At 46.2% G+C, this 17467-nt stretch overlaps 1 protein-coding gene across 1 annotated transcript; it reads left to right on the top strand.

Moving 5' to 3' along the window:
• Positions 1-3069: 3069 nt before the first annotated feature.
• Positions 3070-6557, top strand: LOC123147117 (phospholipase D alpha 2). Its single transcript, XM_044566355.1, has 3 exons — positions 3070-3295; positions 3856-5791; positions 5881-6557. Exons 1-3 carry the CDS (start codon positions 3188-3190, stop codon positions 6315-6317), a joined length of 2481 nt encoding a protein of 826 aa, XP_044422290.1. The 5' UTR covers positions 3070-3187; the 3' UTR covers positions 6318-6557.
• The last annotated feature ends 10910 nt before the right edge of the window (positions 6558-17467 follow it).

Genomic DNA, 17467 nt, shown 5'->3' on the forward strand with positions numbered 1-17467 from the left:
ATGAAAATTGGGGCAACTCATTATATATGGGGCTAGTGGTGAAGTCGCTCTCACTCTCAATATGGTGGCACAAGTCTCTTAACTCATCTCCAAACACCGCCGTGGTCGAGGGGAAAATCTCATGCTCAGCCATCTCGTCATTGTCGCCGTTGATGAAGGCCGAAGATGGCACATCATAACTCTCGCCTCCAAAGATGCAAGCATCATCCTTGCTCACCACCTTGTCGCTCGCCTCCAAATCTTGGTCCTTAATTGGCTCCGTAGTCGTAGTCGTCGCTGCACCATCTTCAAAAAGAGTCATGGTAGACTCGGCATCGTCAATGCCACAAAGAGGGATGGCAGTGAAGTCGAACTTCGGAGCGTTGTCGGGCTTGGACATCTTGGTGGTACTATCCTCATGCTCGTTGTCGTGGAGCTTGATCGTCGCAAAGTGTGCTTGGGGTGGAGAAGCCTTGAAAGAGGGCATCAAGGCGACAACATTCATAAAGAGGTCTAGACTCCGGTGGGTTAACCAACTCATGGAAGCGGGGAGTAAGGAATGGAATGTGAAGTTCATACGCCAAATTTTCCACTAGTTTGATGTAGAAGAGATTTGCAAGATTACCATCCCAAGATCAGAGGCAAAGGACTGCATCGCATGGCATTATGAGAAGAACAGGATGTTTTCGGTGAGAAGCACATATGAGCTAGCGGCCAATCTGCAAACTAGCTCGCTGCTCCTTCTAGCTCGATTAGAGAGGCGGATGATCGATCTATCTGGGATCTGATATGGAAAGCTAAGGTACCACAAAAATTCAGGATTTTTGGATGGAGGGTCGCTACTAATACTCTAGCGACAAAGAAAAACAAGTTTAGAATAACTATTGAGTTGGATGCCATCTGCAATATATGCTGCAAGTACCATGCGGTTGTTTCCTGCATAAAGAGTAGAGCACTCAGAACAGCTATGAGGAAAGAATGGTCGCTCCCTGATGAGAGAGCCTTTAGGTACACGGGGAAGGACTGGCTTCAGGTGCTCCTTGACACTGAATATTCTGCTCCAATTGTGGATATGCTAGCACCTACATGAGGACTACATTCGCAATACGGGCAAAGAATCGATTATGGGAACTGTGCAGTTCTTGCTGAGGTATTCTGAAGAATTTAAAACGGCGGAAATGAGTGGCGATCATGAAACAGGAAAAGGTGTGGGTGCCATTGCGGTGCAGCAACCCCGCTGCCCCACAACGAAACACTCACACCGGACAGGGCCGGCCGTGGGATCAATCAAACTAAATTCGGATACCTCGTACATGGAGGAAACGAGTGAATCTTCTACAGGTGTTGTGGAGGCCGAAGCAAAAGCAGCCCTTATTGGGTTGAACGCACTCTCGAGGGTCTACATGGGCCCTGTGTTTTTGGAACTTGGACTACCAAATTCTGCTGAAGGAACTGATGACTGGAACCAGTCCCGCTCCCCTGCTATGGACTTCTAAGAGACATCAAGCAACCACTCACAAACTTCTCGGATCATAGTATCAGCTGCGTGGGGAGATTATGCAATGCCCTTTCTCATGGGCTTGTAGCATTCACCAGGAATTCGGAAGACCAGGAGAGGATTGCGGACGCACCGGACTGCCTCCGCCCGCTTATGATATCTGAATTTGTAGTTTCAGCAGAGTAATTTTTCTACTCTGAATCTCAAAAAGAAAAAAAATCCTAAGATGTAGCTTCAAGATGGGACATGCTTTACACACAGACCATTGCAGATGATCTGCTAGAGTTGCTAGAGTTGCTCTAAGATGGGACATGCTTTATACACAGACCATTGCAGCAGATGTGATTGAGGCAACTTGCTAAGTGGGACATGATTAGCACAAAAACAAGAACAGGGTGTCACCCTATTGGCTAGGATAGCACAGAGCTATCTCGCCCACCCTGCTTCGAGTCACGGACTGACCCATTGTGTTTAGAGTTTCTTCTATAAAATTTTTCCTCGAAGGGCTAGTCCTGGATGGTTTCAGCTTTTTATTAGCATAAAATGAATTGGCCAATTGGGCGTAGGTAGTTTGAATAGGATCCAAGGCTGCACCTCCTTATGGACACTGCATATCTGAAGTAAGAGTTATTTACCTTAGCCTCCAGCTCTCAGTTTACACTTGAAGCAAGGTGCAGAATATGTGCGTGCGAAGCAAATCTAGGTTACCAAAGTCCTAGCAAACTGGTTTTGCAGCTCGTAATCACATGCGTAGTAAAATTATGAATGCCCATCTCATTGATGGATCTGGTCAACTAGATTGACGGCACCACGTAGTATGATTTATGTCATTAAAAGCTAAATATGTCTATTATTAAGGTGAAAATAATAATATTGGACTTCTCATGCATTAATAATATTTCGATGGTGCTTGTTTCCAATGATTTCCATGTGTACGAAAAAGTAACAGCCAAACAAGCATGTTAATGACTATTTTATTTGTAACAAGTCGGATAAGGATGTAGCTAGCGTCAAGATTGGGCTTTCCGCACGGTTCGGTTTAGCACATGCGACTGAGGGAAGTGGCACATGATTAACCTATAGACCAATTCGTGGGTGCTAGGTTATGTGAATGGCATCTAGCCATGCAAGTGGCACATGATGGATTAACCTATAAATCACTTGGCTAATTTGGCGCTAGGTGATTTGAATAGGATCCACAGCTGCACCTCGATCCTTGTGGACGCGGCGGATCTGAAAGCAAGAATCGATGAACTAAGCCTCCAGCTCTCAGTCCACACGCACGTTTTGAAGCATCTTTCTCGTTGGACCTGTGCGCAACGCTTAGCAACACTTCCAATTGGCCAATTGGTAATTTGGATAGGATCCGTTGAATGCACTGCCTAGAATCGACTGAGGCAACTGGCCGTGGCACATCATTAACCAACGAACCAATTGGCCAAGTGGCACTGACACATGATTAACATACAAATCACTTTGCCAATTGGGCGCTTGGTAATTTGAATAGTGCACCTCCTTGTGGACGCTGCTGGTCTTATCTGAAGCAAGAATGGATGAACTTAGCCTCCATCTCTCAATCTTGTGCTATAAATGCACTGCCTAGCAACACCTCGTGACATCATCCAAGTGAAGCAGCTTGCCCACCGGTCACCACTCACCACCACATCCTCCATTCCCGTTCTCCTTAGCAATCCAAGGAGCTAGCAAGCAATGGCGAATCTGCGGCTCCATGGCACCATCAATGCTACCATCGTGGGGGCCGACAACATCCACGATCGCTCCCGCCACACCGGCATCGTCCCCAGTTTCCTCGGCAATGTACGTCAGCTGGATGTCTTGTTGGTCTTTTCATTTTACACCAAAGTTAGCTTCGCTATAGTGTCACTAATTAAAGAGCCCTCCCGTTAAAGCTTTACATTTTTAGTGATAAATCGAAAATGCTGCTAAAACTTGCTATTTTCTGCTGTAGTACTAAATCTGGAGTCATTTAGCAGCGCTATAAGTTGCTATTGGACCAAAACTTTCTAGGCTTTTCGGAAGTCACGTCGCAGCGGCCCAAATTTCTATCTCATTCTACCTTCTTGTTATATATATTGATGCAAAACTTGGTTATTGAATTAGGATGCCTTATCAGTGCTCGAATGTTTTAGTGTGAACATTTATATGTCAAGTATATGGGATATATCACATGTGATGCATGATTGCATGCATATTTTTTCATTTATTATTATTATTTTAGAAATGCTAAATGGGCTTTAGCTAGCTTTGCTATAGTTTTTGACAGAGTCATCGCTGAATGACATAACTAGCTATTTAAAACTATGGTCTACCTTACACTCTGAATTATCGACTTAACTAAAAGCTATTCCCGTACGTAGATTGTGCAAGGTGTCCAGGAGACGACGGGTTTGGGCAAGGGCCTGCCGCGGGTGTACGCGGCCATCTACCTCGGCAGTGCATGCGTCGCCCGGACGCGTACCATAGCCGTCCCTTCAACGGGAATCGCGCGATGGAACGAGCCGCTCCGCGCCTACTGCGCCCACCACGCCGCCGACGTCGTCATCTCGGTCATGATCGAGCAGCTCGGCCTCGCCGATGACACAGTCCTCGGCAGCGCCTACCTGCCCGCTCTGGAGCTCCTCAACAGCGACGACACGATCGACCGCTGGTTCGACGTCCTTGGCGCCAACAGGAAGAAGCTCTGGGATGGGCCCAAGATACAGGTGCAGATCAACTTCCGCGATGTCGCTGACCAAGGCCTGGCGTGGGGCGGCGGTGTCGGCGTTGGCGGCGCCAAGGTGCCCCATACCTTCTTTTCGCAGAGGACGGGGTGCAAGGTCACCCTGTACCAGGACGCGCACGCGTCTGAGGAGTTCGACCCCAAGATCCAGCTCGACGGCGGCGGGCTCTACAAGCCTGGGCACTGCTGGGAAGACCTGTACGACGCCATCAGCAATGCACGGCATCTGGTGTACATCACCGGCTGGTCGGTGTTCCCCCACATCACGCTGGTGCGGGACGGGGAGCAGCAGGAAACCCTCGGCGAGCTCCTGAAGCGCAAGGCCAGCGAGGGCGTGCACGTGCTCCTGCTGGTGTGGAACGACGTCTCCTCCATCGAAGGCGTGTATGAAGCCGGCCTCTTGGACACGAGGGATGAGCTGACGGAAAAGTACTTCCGCGGCAGCCGCGTGCAGTGCGTCCTCTGCCCGAGGAACATGTACCTCAGAGGCTACATCTTCGACGCCAAGAGACCTACCGACTCCATCTTTTACAGCCACCACCAGAAGGCAATCGTCGTCGACCAGGAGCTGCCTTCGTCGTCGTTGTCGGACGGGCGCCGCCAGATCGTCAGCTTCCTCGGCGGCCTCGACGTGAGCTATGGACGCTACGACACGCAGTCCCACTCCCTGTTCAGGACGCTGGGCACGGGGCAGGCGCACAGCAAGGACTTCAACCAAACCAACTTCAGGGACGAGGGTGCGACGCTCGAGAAGGGCGGGCCCAGGGAGCCATGGCACGACATCCACGCCAAGGTCGAGGGCCCTGTGGCATGGGACGTGCTCCACAACTTCGAGCAACGATGGAGGATACAAGGCGGTGACAAGGAGCACCTGGTCGACCTTGTAGCCATCGAGGGCAAGGTCGCACCGTCCTCATTGCCAGTGACACTCCCCGGCGACCAGGAGGCGTGGAGTGTGCAGCTGTTCCGGTCCATCGACAACATGGCCACCGTGGGCTTCCCCGACTCCATGGAGGCTACCTACGAGGCCGGCCTCGTCCAGGACAAGCACCATGTGTTCGAGAGGAGCATCCAGGACGCCTACATCCATGCCATACGTGCCGCAAAGAGCTTCATCTACATCGAGAACCAGTACTTCATCGGCAGTTCCTTCCAGTGGAAGTCCGGCGTCGGCATAGATCCGGCGGCAGTCCAGGCGAATCACACGATCCCCAGAGAGCTGTCTCTCAAGATCGTGAGGAAGATCGAGGCCGGTGAGCGCTTCGCGGTCTACGTCGTGGTCCCCATGTGGTCGGAAGGCTACCCTACGCATATGTACAGGCAGGCGATGCTGGACAACCAGAGGAGGACCATGTCCATGATGTACAACGACATCGCCGCTGCGCTGCAGGCCAAGAACATAGACGCCGATCCCAGGGACTACCTTACCTTCTTCTGCTTAGGGAACCGCGAGGCGAGGAACCCAGAGGGCGGCGAGTACCAGCCTGCGAAAAGCCCAGAGGACGGGACGGACTATGCCAAGGCGCAGAATGCACGCCGGTTCATGATCTACGTTCACTCCAAGATGATGATAGGTACGTAATATCTCCCCTCTGTTATTGTGTGCTTGCATTGCATTGCATTGCTTGATCGCTAACTAATATGCACGTCTCGTCTTGTTCAGTTGATGACGAGTACATCATTGTCGGATCTGCCAACCTCAATGAGCGGTCCATGGCGGGGAACAGGGACACCGAGATCGCCATTGGCACGTACCAGCCGCACCGCATCAACACCGGTACTGAGCTCGCCAAAGGGCACGTCCATGGCTTCCGGATGTCGCTCTGGTATGAGCACCTCGGCAAGACGCACGACGACTTCCTCCGCCCGGGGAGCGTAGAATGCGTGCGGAGGGTCAACAAGATGGCCGATGAGTACTGGAACCTCTACGTCGGCGACGAGCTTACGAGCGACCTCCCAGGCCACCTTCTCACCTACCCCGTCGCCGTAAGCAAGGCCGGCACGACCTGGATGATACCGGGATTCGAATTCTTCCCTGACACTCAGGCTCGCGTCCTTGGTAAGCCAACTGGACATGACGATTATTTCATGAGCACATAGATGGAGCCAGGTTTGCTAGCTGCTCCTAGCTAGTAGTGGTGTTTGATTAATTCTGGCACGTCAGCTTTCTTAGTTACTCCTAGGATTTAGTTACTGTTTTCCTAAAACTATTTCCCATTTTCTGTTAGCTAGTTTGTTAGCATGAACCGCGTTTTGTGCGAGCCATGCCTTTGTACCGCGAGCAGGCAGTTCACACGCTTTCCCTTTCATGAATAAATGGAGGAAGAAATAATGAGAAAACACTCTCTCAAGCTCTCATATATAGCTCCGGCCAACAGCTTGATTCTACTCCCTCCGAACCAAAGTGTCGTGTCGTGGTTTTAGTTCAAATATTAACTAAAACCTCGACACTTATTTTGGATCGGCGGGAATACCATTTATCTTCAGCTGTTGATGTCGTGTTTTGAGTCAGAGTACCATTTAGCTAGGGTTTTGAGTCAGAGTTTGTGCGATGGAGACTGATTATTTTCGCTACAAATACAACATGCCGACATAGTACTAGTATATATCTTACAGAAGCACATATCAATATTACTCTGTAAGCATTTTAAATCTCACAAATAAATCTGAAAACATGCATTAAATAAGTCATCACACCTTATTTCTCTGGAGAAGGGATTGAAATAGCGATGACCTTGTTCTCTGCAGAAACGTTACCGGAAAAGAGATGCAATGTTTCCTGCCCTCCCTGTTATGCAACGATTCTACAATTAAAATATGTAAAATTATCAGTTCTACAGAAAAACTTTCAGATATTCAGTGGCATCGAATTAGTGAGTTACAGTATATGCACAACCGAACAACTAAACAATTGAGGAAGCTAGCTAGGCATTCTGACAACCCATGGTAGTACGTTATTTGCTTTGCCGAAAGAGTTTGAACCCCAACCCTGAAAGCTGACTGCAGCCCCGTTATTCAGAGGATGTTACTGGAATCTTTTGAAAGATTTAATTCTTTAGTAGTGTACTACCTTGGCAAGTGTGGATTTTCAATTCATGAGTCAAAGTCGTTGCCCCCAAGTAAGTAAAGCATCCATTAGCCTTAGATCTTGCGCTGGCCGCCAATTTAAAAGGCGCTGGACTGTTACTAAACTAAACTAAACACTGTTATATGTTAGTAAAGCATGCCATTGAGCCACACTATAAACAACACTACTTGGCTTCAGATCTCGTGCTGGCGGTGTAGCGGTCTTCAAGGCCCGTGCACGTGACATCACTTAAGCATCCATCAGCGTACCATCGAGTGAAACGAAACATGATATTTCCTGTCTCTTCCTCGTGGTTTGTTAGTAGGCAGAAAGAGTTTATTTGTCTCCAGCCCAGGGGAAGAAAGAAAATAACAAGTGGTTGGTGAAGATGGGGAAAGAACACAGGAAGCTGAAGAGTGGACGGAGGGAGTAAGCAAGCAGGGCCTTCAATGTAGATTGTGGCCTTTTTAACCTGCTCTGCCACCGTGCTATAGTAAGCTGCAACCATGAGCATGAGGAGTACCACTACCAGTTCACTGCAATAATATTGAGTAGCTGTCTGTGATCAGGTATTCAGGTTCATTGTGCAAGCTACGTACCTACAGTAGCTTTGTGTGATCGATGTAGCTTAATTATCCATAATGCTGATCGAGGTATGAGGTGCTATCCTTGCGTCTCAGTGGGTGAAAAATCCACACGTCTCTAATCCAAGAATTCCAGTCGTTTCGGTCTATTCAAACAGTCCGATCGAATTTCACCAAGAGATGAAATAATCCATCGATGATGAAAGGTAAAACAAAACAGGAGGCAAATTAATTAATACCTTCCTTGATGCAGTCGATGTCGACGAGAAGTTGTTCCTGCAATTTTTGCAGATAATATAATTCACCCTCCAGCAAACGAAAACAGAACGGAGGAAACCGGTTTGGGGGAATTGATTTGTTGGTCCGTAGTGTACGTACCTAGGGTTCCTGGATGCAGACATGCAGTAGGCCAGTAGCCGAGCTCCCTGCGCTGCGCGCCTGCGGCCAGGGGGGCAAAGGCGTCATCGGTGAGGTGGGCCATGTTGGATTATGGATGGGCTTAGGCCCATATAAGACACTAATCCCTGGTTAATCTCTAAGGTCCATGCACGTGTACGGTAAGTGGTGGAAAGTATGAGAAGTTTAGTCCCATACTGCTACAGTAAGAAGAGTAAGACCTTTTTATAAGGGCTGCTCTACCACTTGCTATTGGGAGCTTGGGAATAGGAGTTGTACACGCGCACTCCTCCTCCTCCTCCGCCGCCCGCCTCGCCTCGCCTCGTCACGCCTCGTCACGCGGCGGGTTGCGAGAATGAGAGAAGGTGCCGTCAATAAGGTTTTTGGGGAGCGTCTCAACGCGACTGCTCCCGATCCGTCCCCAACTTCGTCCCCTCTGCTTCCACTACTTCCCCTGCATCAACACCATGGCCGACGACGCTGCCTCCAAGAAGAAGGCCACGGACGACGCCGAGGCTGCTGCTGCCATAGATGGTTCGATTCTATGTTCTGTACGTGCTAGTATGCTTAGGTATCGCTATGAGATGCATACCTTTTATGCCATGCTTACTGTTCACTCGTGGATAAGTCTAATCGAAAAAGTGCTAATATTTCCAACATGCCCAGGTGAACACCCCGCCGCCGATAGGGCAAGCAGACCCCACGGGCCGCTAGCGAAGAGTACAACCGAGGAGAAGGCTCCTGCCGCCATGGCAGTGGGGATTCAGATGGGGACGGAGATGAAGACCAGCCCGAGCTGGAGGGGAGGGTTTGGGGAGGAGGAGAAGGTGGGGGTGCTCTCGCTCTCGCAGGAAAGAGGAGGGGAGAAGGCGGAACCTCCCGTCGTCAGTGTGGCCGGAGCAGGAGGGGACGGCGGAGACACACAAGTCCTGTTTTATTGATCAAATACCACTTAAAGTGGGATACAATAAGGATCGTGGGGTTGAAATCAAACATGGTGTCCCTCATCCAGAGAATTGAAAAACTTAGCTAAACTATCTGCTTCTTTATTTGCCGTTCGTCCTTCAAAGATAAATTTGCAGTTAAAATTGGCTGCACTCTCCTTGATCTCTCTTACAATGCTCTCATAGTTGCTCATTGTGCCTTCATATATCTAGTTGACAATTAGCTTCGCATCCGACGCAACAACAAAATTATGGATGTGCAAATCCTCAGCTAGCGACAGGGCCTCTCAGCAAGCAATTGCTTCCAGAATAACCAAGGCTGAGCTACCCATAAACGAACCCCCTGCACTTCGGCAAAACGCAACTGCAGATCTGCCAAGTCCAGAACATGCAACATTAGCATCCACGTTGATTTTTGCATGGTCCGGCTGTGGCGCCTTTGATCCGGTAGTTATGTCTGTTGGAATAGTATGGATTGATATCCTTGTAACCGGAACAATCTCAAGGTCAGCAATGAATCTATTTATAAACTGATGGGTCGCTGAGGGTGTTTGATATATCTCTTCATGGATGACTTTTCTCCTGGCCCACCAGATTGCCCATAGTGTCACTGATAGTCTGGCAAAAGACTCATGTGAAAGTGTGTCAACCATCGAGAACAACCATTGTTTCGCACTCGGTTCCGTAGTTCTGCACAAGTGTTCTGCTAGATCACCATCAATAAGTGCTCAGACGCATCTTGCCATAGTGCACTCAAGTAAAGAATGTCTCCAGAAATCTGCACCTCCACATAATGTACACTGACTCGAAGTAGCCATTTTTCTATGTGCTCTCACATCCTCAGTCGGAAGGAAATTTTTTGCTAACCTCCAGAGAAATATTCGTATCTTGCCTGGGACTGGCATTTTCCATAATGTGGCATCTTGATCATTACTCAAAGAGCCAGAAGCCTAGGCGCCCTGAATCGCTGCCGTTCGCGTGGATCGGTAGGTGGGCCGCGGCCCAATATCATTTACCTGTTGGCTCGTTCGTCTGCTCGTCCGTCACTGATTTTGAAAGAGTTCACAAAATTTAAAAATGTCCTAGATTTTTTTAAAATTCACAAAAATTGAGGAAAAAGTTCATTAAGTTTGAGAAGTTTCAATTTTTTTAAAATATTGAATTTTAAAAATTCTAAATTAAAAAGAGAATAACGGATTTGGAAAAGGATCACCAGTTTGAAAAATGATAGTGATTAGGAAAAAGTTCACTAAATTTAGAAAATTCCGTCAATTTCAAAATAACCCTGAATTTGAAAATAGGTCATGCATTTGAATAGAAATGGAAATGAAAACCAAAAAAGAAAAAAAAAGTAAACTAGGTTCCGCTCACTACATCAACTAAAGCAACTGCATCTGGAGCACTTACCAGGGAAAATAGAATAAATAATGACGTAGTACGAGGCGATTTTTTTCTCTCACTATTTTGCCATCCCGTGATCAGTTCCAATTTCGTAGTAGGAGACATACTCAAAGTCAATAGATTCATGTCCTTTTTCTATAGAAATAGGCTTGGTCAAGTGCTTAAAAAAGAGGTGACCCGAATGATTTTTAAGTAGAAAAAGAAAAATAGATAGAAACCGAACAATAATCCATGACAAAGAAAACCAGAGAAACCACCCCGAAAAAATCCAGCGGGAACTGTCCCCCAAACCAGCACTATCGTGCTAGGGAGAGGATCATTTTGGGTCTGCATGTTATGTGTCGTTTTAGAAAACAGGTTACTAAACTGAGAAAAGTTCAAGAACTTAAATAAAATATTGAATTTAAAAGAAATGCAAAATTATAAAGAGAATCATGTGTAGGTGCCGGGTACTAATAGGCATACTCTAAAGAAAGTGTGCTACCAAGTTCTATGCATATCAGCCTAGGGAGCATAGCATGAGGCCATGCAGTGAGTGAGTTGTCTTGCAAGCCAACCTAAGGCATTCCACCATCGCCATGTGATTTAATTTAACATTGAATTTTCAGCTTGTATCTTTAGCCATGAATTTCGAACCTCAAATGTTGAGGCTCATAATCTCACAAAGTATGCTTTATCCCTAGGGTTCGCCGCCATGTTTGGTTAGGCGAACCCGGTGATCTTGTGTTCATCCTTGTAAACATTGAGATGTCGTAATAAAGCTTAGTGAGATTGTAAAAGAAAGTTATTTACCGATAAAATTGTTTTGGAATAGGGAGTCTTTCGCCATCACACGGTTGTTAATAAATTAATAATACTCTAAGCCAAGTTTAATTAGACATACACATGATTGCAATGATATTAATTTTTGAAGGGGTTAAGTTTCAACCACTTGCATTACATGAAATTTCAAAAATGATTGCATGCAAATCATGCTCCTAAAGTCTTCTACGACACGAAAGGGGTGCCACACAAACACACACAAAGGAGCTTCTCCATGACGGACATGAAATAGTGTTATCCTAAAAGTATGAGTACTCCTGGAAATTATATGTTTCTAAAAAGAACTTCCATCAAATAGAGAGTTTTCCTAAAAAGGAAGATAAACAAATAAATGGATGACTAGAGAATAAATATGGTTACCATTCTGTCGTTTGGTCCCTGATCGTGCCATCGCCCTTGTTAGAACTTGTTGTTCCATGCATAGAAAATCCATGGTGTCTATTTTGAACCTGTTTTTCTTTACATATGATGGCTTACTGGTTTGAAGGGTAACTAATTTGTTCTGCACTTCTGTCATATACAACCAGCTGTGTGCATGCATCCTGGTTCGTTGGGCCAATTCGCAAGTCGTTGGATTAGTTGATTCTTCTTGGTACAGATGAATGCATGTCGATCTAACGTTCTATGTGCGTGCAAAGGTGAAATATATACCTCAAAATTAATAATAATATCAAAGGGAGGATCATTTCTTCCTCCAAAAGTTGCGTATGTTGCTTCTGTTCATCGTTTGCGCGCATCGCCCGTCTAGGGAAGCATTCACATCGTTTGTACGCTCCAAATCTACTATTCCTGGTGCCGTCCTCCGCACCCAAGCCATCTCATCATCATGGTGTTCAATGAATCACTCATACGCCAGATGGCCACGACCTAGGTGGTTACCGACACAATCTAATCGCCAGGGTGTTCCCAAAAGCGCTTAATGTTGACCGAAAAGATAGCCCCTATTATTTCATGTATTATTTCAAAAAAAATTGGAAGTTTTGTTCGTTGGTTTTTCGAAATCGGTCATGCGGATCGAGCCAGTCACGGTCATCCACCTCGGCGAGGACATGTTCAGGACTACTTCAGGTGCAGCTTTCTTCCCGCTTGCTACCAACCATCGTCATAAACCAAGTAGCTTGGTAGTATAACTGTCTCCCCAAACCATGTGCAAGTGCAAGGTTAACGTTGGATAGGACAAGAAAACACGTGGTTTCCCTTCTGTTATTGTTACAGTATATTAGATGGGAGAGACCAATGGAGCAGTGGGTAAAGTTGAACACGGATGGATTCTTCTTATCGGATGGAACAACCGGTAGTGGCATGATCCTTCGTGACCACCAGGGAGAAATTGTGTTCAGCACCTGCCGCCACCTTTTTCATTGTCATGATGCGTTAGAATTTGAACACTGTTGGCCATTAAAGAGGGAGTCTTACTTGCATTACAATGGAGCCAAAAGCAAATTATCGTTGAATCAGGCTGTTTGAAGGCATTAAGTCTTATTAAGAGAGAGAGAGAGAGAGAGAGAGAGAGAGAGAGAGAGAGAGAGAGAGAGATGGACATATCACAAGTTCACAACATAGCTTTACTGATCATGAGATCAAATTGCTCAAGGAACAAAGAAATTCATGTATTACTTACATTAGACGTAGTCAAAATAATGCTAGCCGCCTCTTGGCTTCTTACTTTTGATAAAGGATGGATTTTATTGATTCATAACGTCGCGTCAAGAAAATACAATCATCATGAACACACCCGACCTCTGCACAACTAGGATGCACACAACCAACACCAACACACACACAAAGAAAAAAGAAAAAGTGACCTCTAAAAGTCTTGTTGAAGCGAACTACAGGCATGTAGCTGCAACCATCAACATCAATCACCACCGATGACAGTATCCAAACTGTGAGAAAAGTGCTTCAACAACGACGCCTCGAAGAAGGACACAAGAAATCTTGATAGTGCTGTGGTTGGTCGGCATGGTGTCGAGCACCCAACTCATGCATTTTTTCCTGATAGTGGTGTGGTTCAAGCAGGGCGCAATGGAAGTTTTTGAATCGGTGAACATTGTTTTAAATCAATGGAAGTTTTTGTGAAATTCATGAATATCTCGCAACCAAGTCCCTGACAATTTAGCACAAGTCAGGTGAAATTTCACCGGAAATTTCGGCAGCATAACGCGTCATTATGTTGGGAATGAAGAATCGCAACATGCATGCACAACGACGCTACAAATCAAATCGCTCCACGGCCATAGCTTCTGTTTTGTGTGCCTTGGTGAATAGTTTCCATGGATTTATTTATTTCTAGCTAGATTATTTACTTCAAAAGGAACTGTGGTGTGTACCTAGCACAACTTATTAGCTTAAGGCAGTGTTCTTTGTTTAGCTCGGTCATAGCGTAAATGTGCTGCCGTGCTCATGTTGGTGGTACCGTGAAATCATTTTTTAAGATAGTGATTGGGGAGTCTGATTTCTGACAACACACTACTCACTACTAGCATACGAGATATCGCACTTCTTGAAAAGGAAAAGGACTGGGGCCATTGGCTATGCAGCATTAAAACTGGATATGAGTAAAACTTACGATCGAGTGGGACTTTCTGGAGAGGATCCTACATCAGCTGGGATTTTGTGATGGTTTTGTGAAACGAGAGGGGAAGTTCAGCACCATGGTTCACCCAAACCTAGACTCGGCACCGTTCGATCTCATACTGTTTTCATGTGGATCTGAGCTCAGTCAGCATTCAAACTTCCTTGATCTTGTACTGTTTTCCTTGATTCATCTCTCAATCAGGTTGCCTATAGCCCTGCGTAGGCTTTTTTCTTAACCCGGTGGGCTGGCACACTTATCAATGTATTGTAGCATGTGAGTCCAATCCCTAGTGCTTAAAATACATTATTCTGTTCATGCATGTATGCATGCAGATTTGGATGTTCTGTATCCTCATAAACAATTTCAGAAAATAATGTTGATATTTGCATGTTTTACAAAAAACCATGCAGCAGGGGTCAAAAGTCCATTCAAATTTGTAGAAACACAGCCAAACTTCATATTTTTGCACAGATCACATCCATATGTTTTATTTTTGTGACACACTGATGCATGACTCAAAACCCTCCGGTCTCCGAAAATGTTTTACTATGCCCATCTAAATCTACAATATTTTTGCATTAGAATTATCTTTTTTTACTTTATCTGACACCTGACACATAGTTTCTTCATCTTTAATAGAGGCCAAAGAAATATACAAATAGTCAGGCAATATTTTGGTGTGCAGCCTGTAGCATTTAAAAGAAAAACTGTAGCTATGTAATTGGTCAGGGCACCATGCCAGGAAAAGCACCACGGTGGAGGCGAATATAAAATTGTAGACTGATCTGGGTGCACTGTAGATAGCCATTGCATCGACGAGGGGATTTTTTATAGCCTATACTACGGGCATGCAGTAGGTTTTATTAGTAAATGTTAGTGTGATAAGTAGTTCTTGATCACTCCCGCCAATTTTCCTGATGCAAGTTGTGCACACATCCCGGTATATCCTGCCTGTAGATGTACGGTGTGGAGCATGGGTTCGACTGGACCATGGCTCCACACAATATTTTCATTTGTGAAACTTATTTCTAAGTGCATCCGTCCGGTTTCCTATAAGTTCAAGATAAATAATTCTTATACTGAGATGATTGTACTAGGGAGAGGCTTGAGGCAAGGGGATCCTATATCCCTGTATCTTTTTCTGTTGTGTGCGGAGGGTTTTTCGGCGCTGCTACAGCAAACGGAGCAGGCGGGTAGTTTGAGAGGCATCCAGGTGGCTTCGACGGCTCCAACGGTTACCCATCTCCTTTTCGCCGATGATTCCTTGGTTCTGTTTGAGGCCAATGCTGAAGGTGCATCTGAGGTCAATCGTATATTGCAAGGATATGAAGCAGGCTCGGGACAGATGATAAATCGAGACAAGTCATCTATAATATTCAGTAGGAATACCAAGGTTGCTGCGAAGGATACAGTGATGCTTGCACTGGGGCTTCAACAGGAGACTACCAACGGGAAGTATCTAGGCCTTCCAATGTACGTTGGCCGATCTGTTTCACAGTGCTTCGAATATATCAAGGATCGTTTGTGGTTGAGAATACAGGGCTGGCTTGAGAGGTTTGTGTCAATGAAAGGGAAAGAGATCCTGATAAAGTCAGTGGCCCAAGCCATTCCGTCTTACGCCATGAGTTGTTTTGATCTTACAAAAGGGCTGTGTGAGGAGTTAAGTAAAATGATCTGCAAATATTGGTGGTCGCAGCAGACTTGGGAGGAGAAAATGCATTGGGTCGGATGGGAAAAAATGAAGCTATCCAAGGAGGAAGGCGGGCTGGGCTTCCGGGATCTATATTCCTTTAATATATCATTGCTCGCTCGGCAGGCTTGCCGTCTGATTCAATCGCCTGATTCGCTTTGCGCTAGGGTGCTGAAAGCTAAATATTTTCCTGAATGTGACATTCTCTCGGCTACTCCGATGGCCAACATGAGCTATACATGGAGAAGTATTCTTAGAGGACTGGAAGTTGTAAGGGAAGGTTATATCTGGAGGGTGGGGATAGGAGAGAACATTAGGATTTGGTCTGACCCATGGATCCCGAGAGACCATTCCAGGCAGCCGCTGACTAGACAAGGTCCTCATCTGCTGACGAAGGTCTCGGAGCTGATTGATCCGATGTCGTCTGCATGGGATGAGCAGTTGGTTCGACAGACGTTCATACAACCTGATGCAGAAGCAATATTGTCCATTCCAGTCTGCGAGCAGCATGATGATTTCATCGCTTGGCACTATGATACAAGGGGTATGTTTTCTGTCCGCTCTGCTTACCGGGTACACACCGAGATGTGTAACAGACAACTAATCAGACCAAGGGGTGAAAGTACTGATAACTCAGCTTGGAAGAAAGCAGTCTGGTCTGGCATTTGGCGTGTGAATTGCCCTAGGAAAATTCATCATTTCATGTGGCGTTTTGCACACAATAGCCACCCGTTGCATATGAATATTGAGAGGAGAGGTGTTCAGCTTGACACGCGATGTGCTGTTTGTGCCCATATTTTTGAGGATGGAGGGCATTTTTTCTTCCGTTGTAAGCATGTCAAAGCCATTTGGAGGGAGGCAGGTTTAGAGCAACAACGATGCATTCTAATGCAGGCTTCCACGCCGCTGGAAGTCCTAGAAAAGGTATTGTCTATGCCAGAAAAGGACAAACTGATGATTATTTATCTACTGTGGCGCTGGTGGTCAGAAAGGAATAGGATCAAACACGGCGAACGTCGACTTATGCCCAGCTCCCTCGTAAGCCAAGTTTCAGAGATGATTACTGAGTGGCAGCATACAAATATTTCAGAGCATAAGCCCTCTGCGAGAACAAAACCAAGTTGGAAAGTCCCTCCCGCTGATTGGGTGATGATCAATACGGATGCAACTTTTATTAGCGACAGTAGAATGGGAGGGTGGGGATGTATTGCTCGGGACGCGTCTGGTGATGTCTTGCTTGCTGCGGCGGGCAAGCTAACAAATATTTCTGAACCTCTGCAAGCGGAAACAATGGCCCTTTTGAAAGCATTACATTTGGCGGAGGATTTTGGAATGGGATGAGTTATTTTCAGTACAGACTGCCTGGTCCTAAGTCAAGCTCTCGGCTCAACTTCTGTGGATCGTGCAAGACTGGGGACTCTATTCCGTGAGACAAAGTTTCTGCTCCGTATGGGTTTTATTGAATACAAGGTTGTTTTTCGTCCCCGTGAGTGTAATGTGCCAGCACACTTGCTTGCTGGTCGTGGTGTGAAGCTAGAACCAGGAAGCCAACGTGTTTGGCTCACTGGCTTGCCCTCTGATGTAATGGGTGCTGTGGCCGCCGATTTGGTCGAGCCCACTAGCTAATGGAATGCATGGTGTTCCACGTCAAAAAAAAAGTATGGTAGTCAATTTTGTTTGTAGGGTTCAGACTACCTAGTCTTGTGTTTGGTTGAAACTCCAACCCATATTCAAATTGGGTGTTCGATTTTCATAACAAGATAGTCAC

This window comes from Triticum aestivum, chromosome 7A, assembly GCF_018294505.1.
Source record: "Triticum aestivum cultivar Chinese Spring chromosome 7A, IWGSC CS RefSeq v2.1, whole genome shotgun sequence".
Lineage (NCBI taxonomy): Eukaryota > Viridiplantae > Streptophyta > Magnoliopsida > Poales > Poaceae > Triticum > Triticum aestivum.